The sequence below is a fragment of the Xenopus laevis genome, chromosome 3S, assembly GCF_017654675.1.
Source record: "Xenopus laevis strain J_2021 chromosome 3S, Xenopus_laevis_v10.1, whole genome shotgun sequence".
Taxonomy (NCBI): Eukaryota; Metazoa; Chordata; class Amphibia; order Anura; family Pipidae; genus Xenopus; species Xenopus laevis.
This window is the reverse complement of record NC_054376.1, coordinates 10,817,907-10,838,134: the sequence shown is the minus strand read 5'-3', so window position 1 is coordinate 10,838,134 and position 20,228 is coordinate 10,817,907. Positions and strand designations below refer to the sequence as shown.

General features: G+C 41.2%; 1 protein-coding gene across 4 annotated transcripts in view; it reads left to right on the top strand.

The window, feature by feature from the left end:
* The window catches only part of LOC108712602 (transcription factor COE1), a 280,326-nt gene that overhangs the window by 27,281 nt on the left and 232,817 nt on the right, over window positions 1-20,228 (top strand). For all 4 annotated transcript variants that reach the window (XM_018254888.2, XM_018254886.2, XM_018254887.2 and 1 more), the window contains exon 6: window positions 5,214-5,282. In XM_018254888.2, coding sequence (XP_018110377.1) covers window positions 5,214-5,282 — 69 coding nt within the window. The remainder of the gene's footprint in view (window positions 1-5,213; window positions 5,283-20,228) is intronic.

Genomic DNA, 20,228 nt, shown 5'->3' with positions numbered 1-20,228 from the left:
AAATCTCCCCGAATCTGAGCGTGTGTCTCTGCCCTAGCCCACTTTTGTTCTATGACTGGTCACAACATTTCTTATCTCCTATAGCCCTCCTATTGTGTTATAATATGGTCTACTAACCAAGGGGGCAGGATTTAATGGCAGTGAGGGCGTGGCCAGATGAAAAATGGAACTATACCTGCTAAGCTTGCTGACTATACAAAGAGATCCCATACTGATGGCAGCACAGTTATTCCCCTGTTTTGGATACAAAAAGCATCAAAGGACCCTGCTCACAGGAGCTTGCAATCTAAAGGGCGAATTCATACATTCCATCCTCTGAAGGAGTTTTCGCATCCCAACTGATCCAAATAAGACTTTAACAGCTTACGGTTCCCTTATGGGAATCCGAGGATATTTTTCTTAAATGTAATTACATGGTGTCATTTTCCACAGTAACAGAGAGAGAGAGAGGGAGAGAAATGAGTTTCTGTAGGGAAGAAACAAATGTGTTTCCAGTAAAATGTTGTTAATGGAGGTCACTGACCTGTGAGGCCGTGGGTTGCAGGACGTGCAGAGTCGGGTGTTGGTGTCCGGTGCACGTTATACGATATGTTAATGGCAAATACCTCTATAGCCGTAATACAATATCTCCCTGTCAGATCAATAATACATTGAGTATGCTGCAATTTGTAGCAATATTAATGCTGCATGAACATCTCTGTTTAACCTTTTCCCTGCTAGCCATGTAGGCACTATGTTGTTGACATGGACCGGATAGATTGCCAGTGACCAAGTACTTACCTTTCAGGGTTTAAAGGGAGAATTCTGCACTGAAATTCATTTCTCAAAAGAGCAAACAGATCTTTTTATATTTAATTTTGAAATGTGACATGGGGCTAGACATATTGTCAGTTTCCCAGCTGCCCCCAGTCATGTGACCTGCGCTCTGATAAACTTCAATCACTTTTTACTGCTGTACTGCAAGTTGGAGTGATATCACCCCTCCCCCCCAGCAGCCTAACAACAGAACAATGGGAAGGTAACCAGATAGCAGCTCCCTAACACAAGATAACAGCTGCCTGGTAGATCTAAGAACAACACTCAATAGTAAAATCAGTGGCGTAACTAGTTGTTACTGGGCCCCATAGCAAATTCAATTTAGGGCCCCAAAATATTTATAAGTTGGCCTATTTTACCAAGATATATTAAAATTGCTAATTAATTAGGGTCTCACTGGGCCCCCTACACTCCTGGGCCCCCTGCAACCGCAGGGTCTGCTTCCTCTATAGTTACGCCCCTGAGTAAAATCCAGGTCCTATTGAGACACATTCAGTTACATTGAGTAGGAGAAACAACAGCCTGCCAGAAAGCAGTTGCATCCTAAAGTGCTGGCTCTTTCTGAAAGAACATGACCAGGCAAAATGACCTGAGATGCACCTACACACTTAAAAAAATATCCTATTGGAGGTTCCATGAAGCAAACCCGCCAATTAACATGGGGCTGCAATTTTTTTTCTCTCCAAACTGATATAGTCAGAGTTGCACACCAAACCCCTCACAGCTGCTTGTGTTACTTGCCCAAATTTGAAATAGCAGTATGCAGTGGAGCTCATTATCTCGCACTGGATGCATTTGCACTGGTGCTGTAACCCATAGCAGAGATTAACTGGTGGATACACAGTGGATATAGGTCCTATCTTAACCTGATTGGCTGCCTCATTGCAGAATATTAAATATGTGTTTGGATTAACTCATTGTCTGCCAACAACAAAGGCAAGCAACGTGACAGCCTGTCAATGACCATAGACCATAGTATTGTTTTTGGGTTTAAATTTGGACATTAGTTTTGTTGGCAGGCAAAGGATTAAAGGGGAACTGCACCCAAAAAATGTTATTCAAATCAATTTTCAAATAGGCATTAAAGGAGAAGGACAGCTACCAAAGCAGTTTATTGCCAATAGATTAGCCACAATAGTCCAAGCTATAACACTATATTTATTCTGCAGAATGCTTTACCATACCTGAGTAAACAGCTCTAGAAATGTTCTCTGTTTGTTTAGGATAGCAGCTGCCATATTAGCTTGGTGTGACATCACTTCCTGCCTGAGTCTCTCCCTGCTCACTCATAGCTCTGGGCTCAGATTACAGCAGGGAGGGAGAGAGGAGCAAACTGAGCATGCTCAAGCCCTAGCCCTGGAGGTTTAAGCTGAAAACAGGAAGTCTGATACAGAAGCCCATGAGTACACAATAGAAGGAAATGAATGTGGTGCTTCTTTTGACAGAGGACTCAGAGCAGCGTTATTTTGAGGGTTTACTGGTGTATTTATATAGACCTTTCTGATAAAGCTTACTTAATTTTAGCCTTCCCTTCTCATTTAATTAAAGTTGTCATAACGCTGCAATTGAAAGCAGAATTTATTTGCCCTTTGCTGCAGTGCTGGTGCTGACTTAATATGTAGCAGAAGCCATCTCTCCTTCAGGTTTCTCCCGCCATTCTTTCCATGCTTCTTCAGAGGTCTGTTAATGAGCTGGCTTCTTCTGCTTTATTTTGAAAGTGAAATGTATTTTCATTATGCAAAACTATTGGGTGGAGTTCCCCTTTAAGCAGCAAAGTGAGATATAAATAAAATCTTAGCGAGACAAAGGAAATAACTTCACAGCGAAGTAGGGGAAATAATGGAATCTGACACACACACACACACCCCAGGTTACTTATCCATTCTCTGCCCTTAAATCTTGTACAGGCCTAGGTAATTACTGTATTATTTTAAAATTGTTCTTTCCAAGTTCTTAGCATCCTAACCGCTTATTGCTAGGCTTCTGGGTAGTGGATATTATGGAAGAAGAGGGGTAGTTAATTGTTTATTATGTTTAAAAAGGATTTGATGGTCATTGGGGTTATTTCCCAGCAGTGTCTTAATACAGAGGAAAGTAACCCAAACTATGTCATACCTCCCAACGGCCCCTTTTGCAAGGGATAGTCCCAATTTTGGCAGCTCAGACCACAGTCCTGGATTGTTACTGAAATGTCCCAAATTTCTCTTAGATCTCCTGCACTGAACAGCCAGAAAAAGATACACAGTTTCTAACTTAATTGGCTTTTGACAGAGAGCCCAGAATACATGGAAGGTGCACTTAGATGCTCTTGTAACAATTTAAGATAAGCAAAGAAACAATTGTAACAATTAAAGATAAGCAGGCCTCTTGGGAAAATGTGACTTGCAGCTTAAAGGGCAATTCACCTTCATTAGCAAAACTGTGATAACACATAAAAACCACAGAAATGTGTTCAAACTTTCATAACCTGCCAAATTTTGTAAATTGCACATGGTAATTAGGAGGCGTGGCCACAAAATGGGCGTGGTCAAAAATGTCTACACGCTCCACACGTCAAATCTTTCTGTTTCCAAAATGTTGGGAGGTATGTTATGTTGATACACAGATTTTATCTTGGTAACCCCTCCTCACACAACCTCTAGTCTCTTAACCCATTAACCTATTATTCCATCTATTTAGCCTCTGTGTTGTCATAGAAATAGGGAATAGCCATGAAATAGGCCAAATGTTTAGCAGCATGAGGGCCACTGTCACCTGGGCTCACTGGAAGTTTTCCTGGTATCCCGGTGGGCCAGTCCGACACCGGGCGCGCCAGCCAATAGGCCCTTGCATTTCCACTAGGGATGCACCAAATCGAGGATTCGTTTCTGGACTCGGCCTTTCTCAGCAGGATTGGGATTCGGGAGAATCCTTCTGCCTGTCCGAACCAAATCGGAATCCTAATTTGCATATGCAAATTAGGGGCAGCATATTCAAATTAGGATTCAGATTTGGTTTGGTATTCGATCGAATCTTTCGCAAAGGATTCGGGGGTTTGGACAAATCTAAAATAGTGGATTTTGTGCATCCCATATTTCCACTTCTGGTAACTTTTAGAGCCAAATTTCCATGCTTTAAACTGGAGATTTGGCTCTTGTAGTGTAAAAGAGCACAATTGTGCTTTCTGCACTACTGATGCGGCGCTCCCTGGACCCACTCCTACAGAAGATACGGTAAGATTGGTGGGGGTTGCATCACAGGAGCCTCCTCAGAGCGGCTTAGGTGCCTGAATCGCCCCTGCAATTAAAAAAAGGTGTTTGTAGAGGAGCAGTGTAGTCAGGGGCTCATCTAGACTTTTTTTTCAATAATTTCTATTTCTTTTTTATTTGCACTTATGGGTCTGGTAGGGTGCACTTGCCTGGCCGGTAAAAATGATGTTTGATTACAATGTTATTAAGATGGAAAAAAGATAAATATATAGGAAGGCCGGTATTTTTTTCCAGAAAAGGTGGCAACCCAAGGTGCACGTGTGCCTGGACCGGCACACGCGTCTGGACCCGGCAGTAGCCTAGAAGGGGGAGGGCTGTGGATGAATCCTAAGGGGCAAAAAGAAAAAATTACTGGCACACAGGACTCCATGCAAGCAGGACAACCCTGCGTGTTTATTCAAGTGTAACGTTTCGGGGGGCACGCCCCTTCGTCAGACAAGCAAATCACCGTGAGAGTGATAATTTAAACCCAACCTAATGAAAAATAATTAGCATACAATCCAAATACCATAAAGCCCCGAAAGACCGCAAAGTCCATAATAATTTAATTATATGTGCAAAGAGTCCATAGTCACTCACTTTTAATTCTAGGTCCGAACAAGTGCATGATCCGAAAAGTCCAGTTACATAATCATATACAAAGTGCATCCAGCTGATCCTGTGGGCAACATTAAAAGCAATGTATCCCAATATAAAGGCTTGGAACACTAGCTTGCCCTATTCTATAAAAGAAACCAAGTTGCAGTACCTACAATGTTACCTGTAGCCTAAGGGCCCCACATGTCATTAATCTACCACTTGGGGTTTGCAGTATAAAGTAGGGCCCCTGCTCAGGTGGAAAAAAACCTATTCTGAAAAATCCAGATGTAAAACACAGAACCGTTCTCCTCTTTCCATGCGCCATTCCCAATGCTCATTATCTGGCAGCAGTGATTAGGGTTACAGCAAGTAATTAGTACAGCGGTGTCTTTGCCTTTATTATTTCTGACACAGCAACTCGCGCAGGATCGGAGGTAGACCGAAGTCATTTAAATGCCGCCCCGCTGTTTCCCTACAATATCCACCTGCTGTCACTGCAAAGCTGAGTCTGCAGAGTATCCGTAATGCTAAAATATTCCCTCCTGTCTTTTTTTCTCCCTCTCTCCACAGTCGCTGCTGTGACAAGAAAAGCTGCGGGAACAGAAACGAAACCCCCTCTGATCCGGTGATCATCGACAGGTTGGAATTGCCTTTATTTCTTTAGCAAGTGCATTAAACAGCCCCGCCATGGAGGGGGGCCCTATGTGCATTTAACCAAGCAACATTTACCTGGGCCCATGCTGAAAGTTTTGCAACATCACTTAGTACTTCTCGAAATGAATCCATTCCTTCTGAGATTACTCCTCAGAAAGGTACGACTAGGAAACTGTATCATGTAGGGCTGACCTGGAGATTTGTCCTTTGGACCTGGCATCAAAACTATCAATGTCAATGATATCCACTCTTCCATGCTCCATGACCTAGTATAAGATTGCTATGTATCTAGGAGTTTCTGGGTCACTTTCACCTTGTGGTCTATTCAGGGTGGTGACGCTAAGATTCGGAGAGAGATGTCTTCCCGCTGGCTAGAATGTAAATCACCAGCGGGATGGCACTCGGATCGCTTCCTTTTCCGAAGTTACCTGAAGTTGCCTCACGTACTAATCAATCCGAGTGCCGTCCCGACGGTGATTTACATTCTAGCTGGCGGGAAGGCATTTTTTGGAGATAAGTTACACGAAGAAGAGGAGATTTATCGCTGGGCGACTAATCTCCCCGAATTTTAGCATTTTTCAAATGAAGCCCAAGGATTCCACTAGGAAACCTTAGATTATAATCCCATTCTCTTCTCTATCCTCTAATCTTTTTTCTTTACAGACTTTTATCTTTCTTTCCTCCCTCTTTCTTCTCTTTGTTCTTAAGTAGAAATGGAGAATAGCCATGGTACAGATATAGTCAAACATTTTCAAATTAACAGAGCTGTCCCTAACCCCCTAACATTCCCTAATGTCCATTTATAAATGGGAAGCCAACTGGTGCTGCTGGAGGAACTTTAGGACAGCCTTACATGATACATTTTCCTATTTTAAAGTGGAATTTGGGGGGGACTGTTGTGTACAGATGTAGAAGTGTATATGGGTATGCCAAATTCTGCTGTGAAAAGGGGTTATCAACAGTAGGAGGGGTCAGGGTTGGGTTTTGATGGCTTAGGACATGGCTTTGTCTGATTTGGGCAATTGGTCTTAAGGTGGCCATAGACGTAACAATAACGATCTTTCTTGGAAAAGATCTTTCCAAGAAAGATTGTTTGTTTCAATACACACGTGTAGAGCTGAATCGTCAGATATACAGGTAGATATATGGGAAGAAACAATAGAATTCTACCTGTATCTGACCATTCAGCACTAACAATGGCCGATGTTTGGGTGCCTTAAAAGGCAAATTTTCCATCCAGCCCGATTGACCAGCCGACCGATATCCAAGTCTTCTGCCGATATTGATCGGCTCTTTTCCCACCATACACACACTGAATATCATACGAAAATTACTTTTGTACGATATTATCTGTGCATCCATAGCCACCTTTAGTCTGAATATTCAATGGTGACTGTTGGCAGGTGTATTGTATCTGTGAAAATTAAGCATTCATAGCACCTGTGTTATTAATGAATTGCAAGTTAATTTACCGTAGGGTTCTGCCGTTCTTGCTTTTTGTCTGGGTGTTCTGTTAAACGGCCTGCTCCTTGGAAATGTTGGTTCTTGCCGACTGAGCTGATGCTTAATCTTAGTATTAGTGTAGGCCGATATTTGTCAAAGCAAAATATACCATACTAATTGAATATCTTACAATCCACTGACGTCCCTTAAATCGTAAAGTTGGGGGCGAATATCCATATAGTATTGTTGTTCTGTTGGTGATTATATGTGGTCTCACCAAGCTCCATGGTATAATTAGTGATTCTGGGCGTTGTTATCAGTGTTCATGCAGTATGTTTTATTTGGAGGAGTGGAAAGTGGTGGGCAAAGAGCTTTAACTAAGAACACTGAGTTCTTATTGGGATGATAGGATGGATAAGCAAGCTCCAACCTCTATAAGAGTATAAATTCCTGGCATACGTGTGCCTAAACCCAGCTATATGTTGTGCATACCGCATAACACCCCTAATGGACTAACTAGGTACAGCCAGTATCTACACAGAAGGCCATGGTTTGGAAAGCAACATGGCAGCACCCAAATATAGCAATGCAGTTATATGAGTAGCAGGCTGGAGTTGTGGGACTTTCAGCTGATTAATAGTGGTGGCACCTCAATGTAAATCCAGGGATTTAAAGGCTCACTAGTGACCGTTCCCTGAGAAAACGATTTGATGTGCCTGAACAGGCAATGAGCCTTGAAAGTGTGCGAGTTCATGTTTAATCAATCTTTATAATAAATGTAAGTGGGGGTGTTACATAATTACTTGGTGCTGTTCAATCTCAATGATGTTACATAGACTGCAAAGCTCCTTGTAGGATAACCACATATGGAGGATTCAAGTGACCTGGAGGAAAGCTCACTTAATATTAAAAACATTAGGGGTGTGTGGTTTGGTCACAACTGGGTTTATTTTGGGAACATTTTGTCAGTGGCAGAACAACACTTCCTAAATTAATGTGGAAATGTTGGGAAGTGAAAAAATTTGATTTTCTTTTAAAATGTGTCTTTTCCATTATTAAAATGAAAGTTAATATTAGTTTTGTTTCTCTTTACCGTTATAGTGGATCTACTTTTTTTATGTATGCCAGTATGAAAGGGTTATTCATGGATGGTTATCGAAATTATTATTTCCTCCAGTTTCACCTAGGTTTTACACCATAATGCATGGGGGTTGCAGTTTGCTGCGCAGTAAAAATTCATGTTTTTTTTAATAAAAATGTTTTTATTTTGTTAAAGGGATACTGTCATGGGAAAAAAAATTCAAAATGAATCAGTTAATAGTGCTGCTCCAGCAGAATTCTGCACTGAAATCCATGTCTCAAAAGAGCAAACAGATTTTTTTATATTCAATTTTGAAATCTGACATGGGGCTAGACATATTGTCAATTTCCCAGCTGCACCTGGTCATGTGACTTGTGCTCTGATAAACTTCAATCACTCTTTACTGCTGTTGTGCAAGTTGGAGTATCACCACCCCCTCCCTTTTCCCCCCAGCAGCCAAACAAAAGAACAATGGGAAGGTAACCAGATAACAGCTCCCTAACACAAGATAACAGCTGCCTGGTAGATCTAAGAACAACACTCAATAGTAAAAACCCATGTCTCACTGAGACACATTCAGTTACATTGAGAAGGAAAAACAGCAGCCTGCCAGAAAGCATTTCTCTCCTAAAGTGCAGGCACAAGTCACATGACCAGGGGCAGCTGGGAAATTGACAAAATGTCTAGCCCCATGTCAGATTTTAAAATTGAATATAAAAAAAATCTGTTTGCTCTTTTAAGAAATGGATTTCAGTTTAGAATTCTGCTGGAGTGGCTCTATTAACTGATGTGTTTTGAAAAAAAACATGACAGGATCCTTTAAGTCATTAATATTCTACTTATGCCTTGTTTTTAATTTTGTTAATTGTATGATCATGATAGTTTGCTTTATGATTTCTGTGCTGCATGTGCTCTCACCTGTTTATTACTGTTATTATTATTATCATTATTATTATACAGAATGTGTTAACTGGGAGGGAGAGTGGGACTAAATCATTTTACCTCCTCCTTCATTGACACAGCGGAGGCCAGAAGTAAAAATAGCTTTTACTGCTTAATATTTTTATTTTATTAAAATAACATCTTTTAGGCTGATGCTGAACATAGGTGTTTATTGGTACACGGACATGCACAGCAGCCTTGCAGAATTTAAAAACAAGCTCTTGAAGTAAAAAGCCAATTAATGACTGTAATGGAGGGATAACAAGGGGAGCCTCTTGCAGTTCGTGGCTGTTTGTTTGTTCTTGAGATGCTGGTTTTGCAACATGATATTTGTGTTTAAAATGTTGCTGCTGACATTTACCCGCATGGGAGCCAAAGGTTAGACGCACACTGCAACATTATGCTCTGGTGCCGGGGGAGACTGGGATTCCAGGGGACTAGGGGAGGTAAACATACCAGTGTCGCTAAAAAAAATAAAATAAAAACACTTTTACTATGTGTTAGAAAATATTTTGTTTTGGCTTTTTTTTTGCTTTATCAACACACAGGAACAGCTGCACCCGTATTCATATACAAATGACACACACACTTGCAACACCTTACCGGAAGTGTAACTGTAGTGTACAAGTTTCCATATGAGCTATGCCTTTGTTATTAATATTCACCAGTATCGGTGGTGTTTGTATTATTGTGTTTAGGGTTGCCACCGGTATTACAAATTTACTGGCAATGTAGCTGCCGGTAATTTGTAATACCTATAACAAAAGCCCTTGGCCCTCCGGCAGAAACTTACCCCTCCTTCGTCTTCTGCCCCTCTTGCGATGGGGCCCCTTTCGCGGCACGCTGCACGTGGCTCCGCCCCTTTTTACATCACACTCCGTCCATTTACCCGTGACCCGCCCCTTTTTTCGTCACGGCGTTACCGCCCCCCATCACTGGCCGGTAATTTTTTTTAAAATAGGTGGCAACCCTAATTGTGTTCTGTTTAGGGATGGGCGCATTTTTTCGCCTTGTTTCGCCTAAAAAATGACACCCATAGACTTGGCGTATGGCGTTGTGGGTCAAAATAAAAAAGACGCGCGTCAAAACAATTTTGCCGCACAAATTTTTTTGATGCCCATAGACTTTAATGGGCGTCGGCGACATTTCACTGGCGGCAAATTTTTGTCAAAACGAAAGGGGACAAATTCGCCCATCCCTAGACTCTGTTCTCTGGAAATAAATATTGTCCTATGTCTATGTGTTTCAAGCAAAACTTTTTTACTGATGATCTGGCAGCGTGTTATTGTTAATCGTTGAGTAGTGATGGGCGAACCTTTGCCGCGAAAAATTCAAAAGTCAATGGGCGTCAAAATAATTTTGTCAATTCTGACGTGATCGACCATTTTTATATGTGCGACTATTTGCATTAAAGTCAATGGGCGTCTGAATCATCTTGATGTGTGAACATTTTTATGCGTGCGCCAATTTTCCTATTTCCGCAGCAGATTTTCCGCCCGCGCATTGTCGCCTCAGTTATGCAAATTAATTAGCTTGTGGCTAAACGTGGTAATTCACTGCAAATTCGTGTCTGGTGAATTTAATTTGCCCATCACTATTATTGAGTTGTTATCTAGGACAGCCATGTTGCTTTTACAGCTAAGGTGGTAGGAGTCTACTGAGAGATGGTGTTCTACCATAGATTTAACGGTGCCTCCTTCAGTGAAGTCTCAAGTGATTTAGAATGCTTGATGCTATGCAACCTTGCAATGCTGTAACTAGATATCCCTGGGCCCCACAGCAAATTTCAGGCTACCAAAATGTCTAGAGGTTGACCTGTTTTACCAGTATTTATTGAGATTGTTTATGAATTAGGGCCTCGGGGGTTCCCTATTCCTCCTGGCCCTCCTGCCTCCTCTGCTTCCTCTGTAGTTTCACCCCAGCAACCTTAGCTATAGTGGCACCCATAACATTTCCACTTCTACTGTAAAGTCTCAAGTTATTTATAATTCTTGTTGCTATTCAACCTTAGTTATAGTGGCACCCATAGCATCCCCCACTTCTACTGTATAGTCTCAAGTTATTTATAATTCTTGTTGCTATTCAACCTTAGTTATAGTGGCACCCATAGCATCACCCACTTCCACAGCGAAGAAGGTAATTTAGAATGCTTGATATCATTCTGTTGTAGCTGTAGTGGCACCCGTAGCATTACCCACTTCCAAAATGAAGTCTCAGGTTATTTAATATCATTGATGCCATTGCAACATAGCATACCTTCCAACTGTCCCTTTTTTCGCGGGACAGTCCCGATTTTGACTGCTCAACCGGCAGTCCTGTATTGTTACTGAAATGTCTCGACTTTCTCTTTGATCTCCTGCACTGAACAGCCAGAAAAAGATACAAACTGAGTCTTTTGGCAGAGAACCCAGAATATGTGGCTGGTGCATACATTTGTAACAACTTAAGGTAAGCAAAAAAACAATTGTAGCAATTTAAGATAAGCAGGTCTCTTGGGGAAACTGTGACTTGCAGCATAAAGGGCAATTCACTTTCATTAGCAAAACTTTGTTCAAACTTTCATAACCTTTCTACAGTGAAGTCTCAATTTATTTAGAATACTTGGTGCTATTCTGCCATAGCTGTAGTGGCCCCCATAACATCTCCCACTTCTACTGTAAAGTCTTAAGTTATTTATAACTCTTGATTCTATTCTACCTTAGCTATAGTGGGGCCCATATCACCATCCACTTCTGCAGGGAATTGTCAAGAGATTTAAATGCTGCTCTTGATGCTATTCTAACGTAATGATAGTGGCGTCCATTGCATCACCCACTTCCACAGTAAGTCATTTTTTTACTGCTATTTTTTACTGCTATTATCTGGGTCTATTTTTGTATACATATATAAAGCTCAGGAAAGTAATATTGCTAATAACCGAAAAAGATGGCCACAAAATCGCCAGTGGCTTTCCTGTTGGTTTGCGCAGCTGACTTTTTAAAATCATGATAATCCGCAATGGTGTTTATCAATATCATTTTGTTTTTAGCAAATACTTGGCCTTGTATCCAAAGGAATTAAGGCCGCCAAATAAATATATCTGTTCCTTAAATTACTACTGAAAAAGCTATTGAATAACTTGCCACAACAGGATCGTGCCATTTGTATTTTCTCGGAATTCAAGACAATCTAAGGGCGATTACCTTAATATGATGCCTTTATCCAAAGAGTTAGTAGAGCCAGCCATTTCTAGGTTATTAGAGGGCCCAGGCAGCTTGAGAACAAATTTCCATTTGACTAGTTGGCTCTTTGGATGTTGGATATTTATTAGTAAACCACTGACCCCAACATTTGCAGTTCTCAATAAATTTATACAAAGTCAACGGTATATTCATGGAAATGTATTAAATATTTTAGAAACCAAAATTCCAAATTGTGCTGTGATTATTTAGACTCCAGGACAGAGCCGTTGCTGCTCAACCCTGTATCCAGTTATTTTTCTTTCTCTTTCCTTCCAATTGTAAGTATATGAAGACTGTCTGTCAGCAAGTTGAAAAAAAAACCTCCAGTGTGAACCCTAATCTGAGAAAAGATTCCCCCCAGGGAATACTCTCAACTCCACTAAGCATAACCAGCCTATCCCTAGTTAAAGAAAGGGGAAGGGGGGGAAATATCCTTGTAAAAAACCAATTGGCCTTGATGTTCTCTTTTTTAAAACTCTTAAAATAAAATAATTAATAATAAAGTAGGCCCATAAAATGATTGGAATTTAATTTTTTTTCCATTGCAGTGGTTGTAAAAGCGTAAATTTAGATGAAAACAAGCCCTAAAGAAATACAAACCGCTGTAAATAAAATTGAAAATGTGGTCGGTAGATAAGGGTTATGAGTTCAGCGACCACATTTTTATTAAAAAAAAAAAAAAAGAAAAGAAAACATTTGCAAAAACTCTCTTGCATCAAACCAGGATCATTGCAAATGACAAATGTGTAACTTTGTAATTTTTTAATATTTTTATATTCACAAATACCTTTTTTTTTTATTTATGCATAAAAGAAACCATGACTTGTTGCAACTAATCAGAAACAATAGTGACCACAACTCTTCCCATGAGTCACAAATGTTTGAAATGTTGCAAATATTCACGAAAAATTCTGAATGGTTAAATTGCAGTCTTACAACGTTGCAATGAATAATCATGGGAATCCATCACAATTTTCTATTAATTTCCAAGCAAGTTCTTAAATTGTGCAAAATCAACTTTCAGCTGACTAAAGGTGGCCATAGACGTAACAATTACGATCTTTCTTGGAAAAGATCATTCCAAGAAAGATCGTTCATTTCAATATACACGTGTAGAGCTGAATCGTCATAAATACTGATAGAAACAATAAGGGGCCCATTTAATTAGCTCGAGTGAAGGAATGAATAAAAAAAACTTCGAATTTCGAATGTTTTTTTGGCTACTTCGACCATCGAATGGGCTACTTCGACCTTCGACTACGACTTCGAAACGAACGATTCGAACTAAAAATCGTTCCACTATTCAACCATTCAATAGTCGAAGTACTGTCTCTTTAAGAAAAAACTTTGACCCCCTAGTTCGCCACCTAAAAGCTACCGAAGTCAATGTTCAAAGGATTTAATCGTTTGATCGAACGATTTTACGTTCGATCGAATGAATATCGCTAAATCCTTAGACTTTGATATGCGAAGTCGAAGGATTTAATAGTTTGATCGAACGGTTTTTCGTTCGTTCGATCGAACGAATAGCGCTAAATCCTTTGACTTTGATATGCGAAGTCGAAGGATTTAACTTCGACAGTCGAATATTGAGGGTTAATTAACCCTCGATATTCGACCTTAAGTAAATTTGCCCCTAAATTATACCTGTATCTGAAGATTCAGCACTAACAATGGCTGATGGCCCAATTAACAAGCCAACCGATATCCAAGTCTTCTGCCGATATCGGTTGGCTCGTCTCCCACCGTACACCCACCGAATATATTAACTTCTATGGCATCTTGACAAGGTAAAATTTAAGAAAAATGTTGCAAATCACAACCTATATGATTTTGCAGCTTCCATTACGATGTTGCCATGATGCTGTCTGTCCAAAAACTCATGGGTTGATATTTAAAAGCTTGCAATAAAATGTTACAGCAGTTTTTAATTAAAATATTCAGCCCCTAAGTATTTTGTAGAGAATTTGGTATTCGTCCCATTTCAAAATGAATTAATTTGGTGCACTGAAGTTGGTGGGACTAGAATGTTTGCTGAGATGAACCAACCTGTTGTGAATTAGAATATAACAATTTCCTAAAGTCAAGCACTAAGGGGGAAATTTACTAACGTGAAAATTCGCCTGCGACCGCTTCGCACCCATTGCTACGGCGAAAATTTGCTCAGACAACGCTAATTTACTAAAATGCGTAGTTGCATCCAGGGCGCCGAACGCTGGCATTACTTCAGCAATCAAAGTGAAGATGCGCTAGGGTTTAATTATACCTAGCGCAACTTCGTTAGAGGCCTTCGCTCTGACTAATTTGCATACAGCGGGAAATGATACAGTTGAATGGACGTATATGTTGCAGCAAATACATTACATTACACAAGTCCAGGGATCCTTAATAAAAGAAAATAGAGTTGTTATAATGCCCTACACATGAGCCCAGTGTATAGTTAATGTTCCTTATGTTAGAAAATGTATTGGGAAAACCGGTTACCCAAAATTTTTTAAGCACTATTGCAGGCTATCACTCAGAAAAAAGGAAAAGACGCCAATGTTTTTTGGGACTTAGAAACTTTTTCCACTAAAAATATGATGTAAGTTACAGCAGATTGAGGAAGATCTATACACTCCAGTGCACTTCATCTGGTCTGAGCTGGCGAAGGTAAATCTGGCGAAAGAGGTAACGTTCAGTAAAATCCGCATCTTAGTGAATTAGTGGAGTAACGTCCATTCGCCAGAGCGAAAATTTGCCTGGGCGATAGAGAGAGAAGGACCGCTAACGTCTGTCTATTTCGCTAGAGAAGTTATGCCAGCTGCTGTTAGTAAATCGGCGAATTGCCTAAACCTTCGCCCTTTAGTAAATCTGCCCCTAAGGGTAAGGGCACACTCTAAGATTCAGGGAGATTTAGTCACCCGCCGACAAATCGTTTCTTCTTCGGGCGACTAATCTCCCTGAAAAGCTCTTTGTTTTCCGAAGTCGCCAGAAGTTGCCTCACAAGGAAACTTAGGGCGACTTCAGAAAACAAAGCACTCCGAGTGTAGATTCTAGCTGGGGGGAAGGCTTTTCGGGATATTACTTGCCCGAAGAAGAGGCGATTTGTCGTCGGGCGACTAATCCCCCCCCAAATCTTTGCGTGTGTCTCTGCTCTAACACAGCAGCTGCGTTGTAAACCTATTTGGGATTACAGGTTCTTCTGGGATTTAACAAAGAGTGTTAAGCAGTATGATGATCAAGACACGTGAAAAATTGCAAATGTTTTTAGAATTGTTATTCAATGCGTGGTGTTTGGTACATAGCACAGGTACACAACTGGGTGAATAGCGTTTGGCTGAGACGGGTTTCTCAGAACGAAATTAAAGAAATCTTTGACTCAGCAGAAAAGTAATTAGTCAAAGCCCTGTTTAAGAAGAAGGATTATGTTACCTGAATCGCATTAATGGGCATTTTATTGTTTGTTGCCTTGCATCTGTCCCAATGGAGTAGTTAAACCCCCTTATTTAGTGGGGGAGTGAGGGTAAGTTACTGTGTGGTTCAAAAACTCAGGATTTGCTCGGAGTACTTGTGATCGACACCCAGAACAGTCACAATATAAGAAAACTGCAATTGTGCAACTTTAAACAGCCGTTTTATTTTTCCATTGATTCTTTCTATTCCTTTGCACAGGTATGGGATCCATTATTTTTTTTTTAAAGCCGTTATCCAGAAAGCTCCAAATTATGGAATGGGCGTCTCCCATAGACTCCATTATAATCAAATAATCCAAATTTTTAAAAATGATTTCCTTTTTCTCTGTAATAATAAAACAGTCGCTTGTACTTGATCCCAACTAAGATATAATTAATCCGTATTGGAAGCAAAACCAGCCTATTGGGTTTATTTAATGATTTTCTAGTAGACTTAATCTATGAAGATCCAAATTATGGAAATATCTATTATCCAGGAAAACCCCAGGTCCCGAGCATTCTGGATAACAGGTCCCATACCTGAATATAAAGTCTTCATAAATAGTTTCTGCCTAATTACCCTGTCGGTGTCAAATTGGATTTCTGAATCCATGGAGGCAAATGCTCCTAGATATAAACCAATGACTCTTTCCTGATAGCGACCCTTTTTAAGATATTGTATAGTATTAAAAAAATCACAATTCTATGTGATTGTGTGCATGGTTTTATATATTTATTGGTCCATCATCGGGGTGTTGCTTTTTAGCTCCTTATAGCTACTTTCTTAATTTATAGACCACATTTCTGTATTTCCTTTGCTTGTTTGTTTTTGGGTTTCCTTTCCTTTAATTGCTTTCAGAGGCTTAAAAGTTGCTGTATCAGGGGCAGAGATGCTTGTCGGCTGTGTCCTGGCCTAATGGGATTTCTCATCGCCTTGGCTTTCACTCACTAGACCTCCGTATTGACATTGTAATGACGAAGTGCAGGGCAGCCATCGGGGGGGACAGGGGGGAGAGTTGTAGGGGGCCCCGAGGGTAAGGGGGGCCCTGCCACACCACACTTACTTGATTAGCCGGGCCCCCCATCTTTCTGAGAGCTGCTGACTTCGGGAAGGCATGGACGTTTAAGGAGCCTGGCCACTAATTTTCTTATAATGTGGGGGTGGGGGCCCTGGCCACCAATTTTTTTTTCTCATGTGGGGTCCTAGCCACCAATATTTTTTAATGGGGGGCCCTGGCCACAAATGTTTTTTTATGGGGGGCCCTGACCACCAATATCTTTTTATTTTTTATTAACATGAGGGAACCCTAGCCACCAATATTTTTTTTGTTTTTTTACTGTGTGGTGGGGGGCGGACCTGTGGGGTGGGGGTGGGACCTGAAGGTGGGGCTTGCGGTGGGCGCAGCCCAGGGGGCCCAGGAAATTTTGTTGTATGGGGCCCTGTGATTTCTGATGGCTGTCCTGACGAAGTGTAAGCATTGCAGTTCCCTGTACTAACCTATCCCTGGAACACTCCAAGTTACCCTGCTTATTACAGCTTTAACTAAAGGAATATGATACTGACCAATTATTGCTTTGGAACAGGGTAAGGGAAGTAAAATGTAGATTTAAGCCCAAATGTATTGGCCATGGGAAGCAGAATAGAAGTATTAGTATTAACAACAAAAGAGAACAATGCAATTGGTCGATTCAATGCCTATAATTAATCTCACAGACCCACTTTGTTGGGAGAAGGTTCTTCCCGGCACATCTCCATGTTGTTCGCTTTGCAATCCATTTTTCATTGTGACAGTAACAGAGAATTGTCAGGCCCTTCTACGTTTTTTTTTGCATTCTTTGTATATTGATTCTGGCAAAGCTGAGCTGGTATTTGGCTTAACAGGATGTTGTAGATAAAACTTTGGGTGTATACTCGAAACTGACTATTTTTGTTGCAGCATGAAACAAGGAACAGATACTCAAAGGCTCATTCACATTATTGTGATGCACAAACAAGGGGCACTAAAGAAAAAGAAACAGCTGCTAACTTCTTTAGCTGTATCTACTTCTAAAGGTGGTCACTGAAGGATGTGGAGCCTAATTGTCTCATATAAAGGGACATGCATGTGTATGGTCACCATAATAATTTTCGATTCTGGAGTCGGGCAAAGATATACCACCCCACTTGCTCTCTCTTGCCGTCTCCCCATCTTTTGATTGACCCTTTACTGCATTAGTGCCCCCTTCTGCTCACCACCCAAGTCCCCACCATGGGTCACTCCCAATTATTCCCATAACAATAACATTCCATGCTTCTTCTGCCTACTCCTAGTTCTGGCCTTATTCCATTCATTCAGAAGGCAAAGCTGTCCCTTTTTGCTTCCTTTGAGCAGACCTATGGGGCAATTATCAGTGTGAATGGCTCTCTAATGGCTGGGCAGTATTGCTGAACTTGGCCATGTATGGTCAGCTGAAATCCTAGGCTTTAATGTGTAAAAAAAAAAAAACAGGATGCAAAAGCAGGAACCAATATGTGTAAAAGGTTGCCAGCATAGGTATTCCCTTGTACTAAGCACAATTCAACAGGAACAGTCCCCTAAATTTGCTCATAGTCTGTACAGAGAGATCCCATAAAACTATGGCAGCATAGGTATTTCCTGTACTAAGCACAATTCAGCAGGAACAGTCTCTAACTTTGCTCATAGTCTGTACAGAGAGATAGCATAAAACTATGACAGCATAGGAAATCCCCCGTACTAAGCACAATTCAGCAGGGACAGCCCCCCTAAGTTTGCTCATAGTCTATACAGAGAGATCCCATAAAACTATGGCAGCCAAGTCCAGACTGAGAATTAAAATAGGCCCTGACATTTCAGGTACACAGAGGCCCAATCAGCCCCCACCAGCCCACTAAATACTGACTTTCTATGGCACCTTATAGCAGCCCCTCTGGCATTTGCCAGAACCCACAGATTGCCAGTCCAGGCCTGATGGCAGCATAGGTATTCCCTGTCCTAAGCACAATTCAGCAGGAACAGCCCCCTAAGTTTGCTCATAGTCTGTACAGAGATATCCCATAAAACTATGGCAGCATACATAGGTATTCCCCTGTACTAAGCACAATTCAGCAGGAACAACCCCTAAGTTTGCTCATAGCCTGTACAGAGAGATCCCATAAAACTATGGCAGCATAGGTATTCCCCTGTACTAAGCACAATTCAGCAGGAACCGCCCCCTACATTTGACATAGTCTGTACAGAGAGAGCCCATAAAACTATGGCAGCATAGGTACAGTATTCCCCTGTATTAAACACAGTTCAGCAGGAACACCTTTTGAGGCCTCAGAACCATGTATCCGCTATAATGATTCCATGATGTCATTGGAAGGAACAATTCCGACCACACAAACCCACTCCCCCCATTAAAAGCAAGAAGTCATACTGTGCAGCAAATCATAGATCACAGGAGTGGGAGGGAGGAGAGTTTCTTCTTTTAAATTAAGTTCAGGATTGATTTAACATCCGAATTGTAGCTCATATTTGAATTTAAAAGCACAGCCATAAAATTTCTGTTCTGAAATGGAATAAATTGTAGTTTTATTACCACAATGGTTATCCTTGTGTCCTAACCCTTCCCCCCCGTACAGTTATTTTAGTTCAATAAATAAAACCTCATTAGTCTATTCTCGTTTCAAAGGGTTTATTAAATTTTACAGGAGTAATTAGCATAAGCTGCACTAATTTCTTTTTCCTCCTGAAGACTAATGAGTGAGCTCCCTAATTAGGTTTGCTGTGTAAGTATCAGAAAAGATGGCAACGCTGAGTGGAGATCAGTAGGAATGCTACATTCCCCGCTCCCAAGGGGATATTAAAGGGAAACTATCATCAATTATTACCCTGCAATTTACCTCTGTAATATAGTTATAGAAAGTAGGACAGTGTCAGACGTTTCTATTAATAACACATTTCAAAGTGTCTGCCCATCACCATTTCAAGCTGCATTGATAGGTAACAATTCATGAGATTTAGGGCAAAGAGAGACGAGAAGATTCGGCGTGATTTAGTCGCCCGGCAACAAATCGGCTCTTCTTCGAGACTGCCTCCCTGCTGGCTAGAATATAAATTGCCGGTGGGATGGCACTCGAATCGTTTCGTTTGCCATAATCACCTGAAGTTGTCTCACGAGGAAGCTTCGGGCGACTTTGGAAATTTGTAGCGCTGCCAGAGGGGAGGCAGTTCAGGGAGATTAGTCGCCCGAAGAAGTGCCGATTTGTCGCCTGGCGACTAATCTCCCAGAATGTTTTTGTCTGTCTCTGCCATAAGGAGGGTAGGCTTTGGGGGGGGAGCTCCCTTCTTTGTTGTTTCTCTGAACAACCAAAATTATTTGAGAATACTTCCCTTAGGGTAAGGGCACACAGGCAGATTCGGGGAGATTAGTCGCCCTGGCGACAAATCTCCTCTTCTTCACGGCGACAATCTCCCTGAACTGCCTTCCCCTACCTTCCCGCCGTCTATAATAATAATAATAATAATAATAATAAAAGTCGCCCGAAGTTTCCTTGTGAGGCAATTTCGAGGCAAAAACGAAGCGCCGCAAGTCTAATACCCCTGGCGATTTTTCATTATAGCTGGCGGGAAGGCACTTTGGGGAGATTGTCGCCCTGAAAAAGAGGCATTTTGTCACCCGGGCGACTAATCTCCCCGAATCTGCCCGTGTGCCTTTACCCTTAGCACCCTGCCCCGTACTGAAAGGGAGTCGGAAACTCTTGTTAAATAGGCTTCTCAACACTGATATGTCTAAGGGAAGCCTTTTAAAGAAACTATTGTCAAAT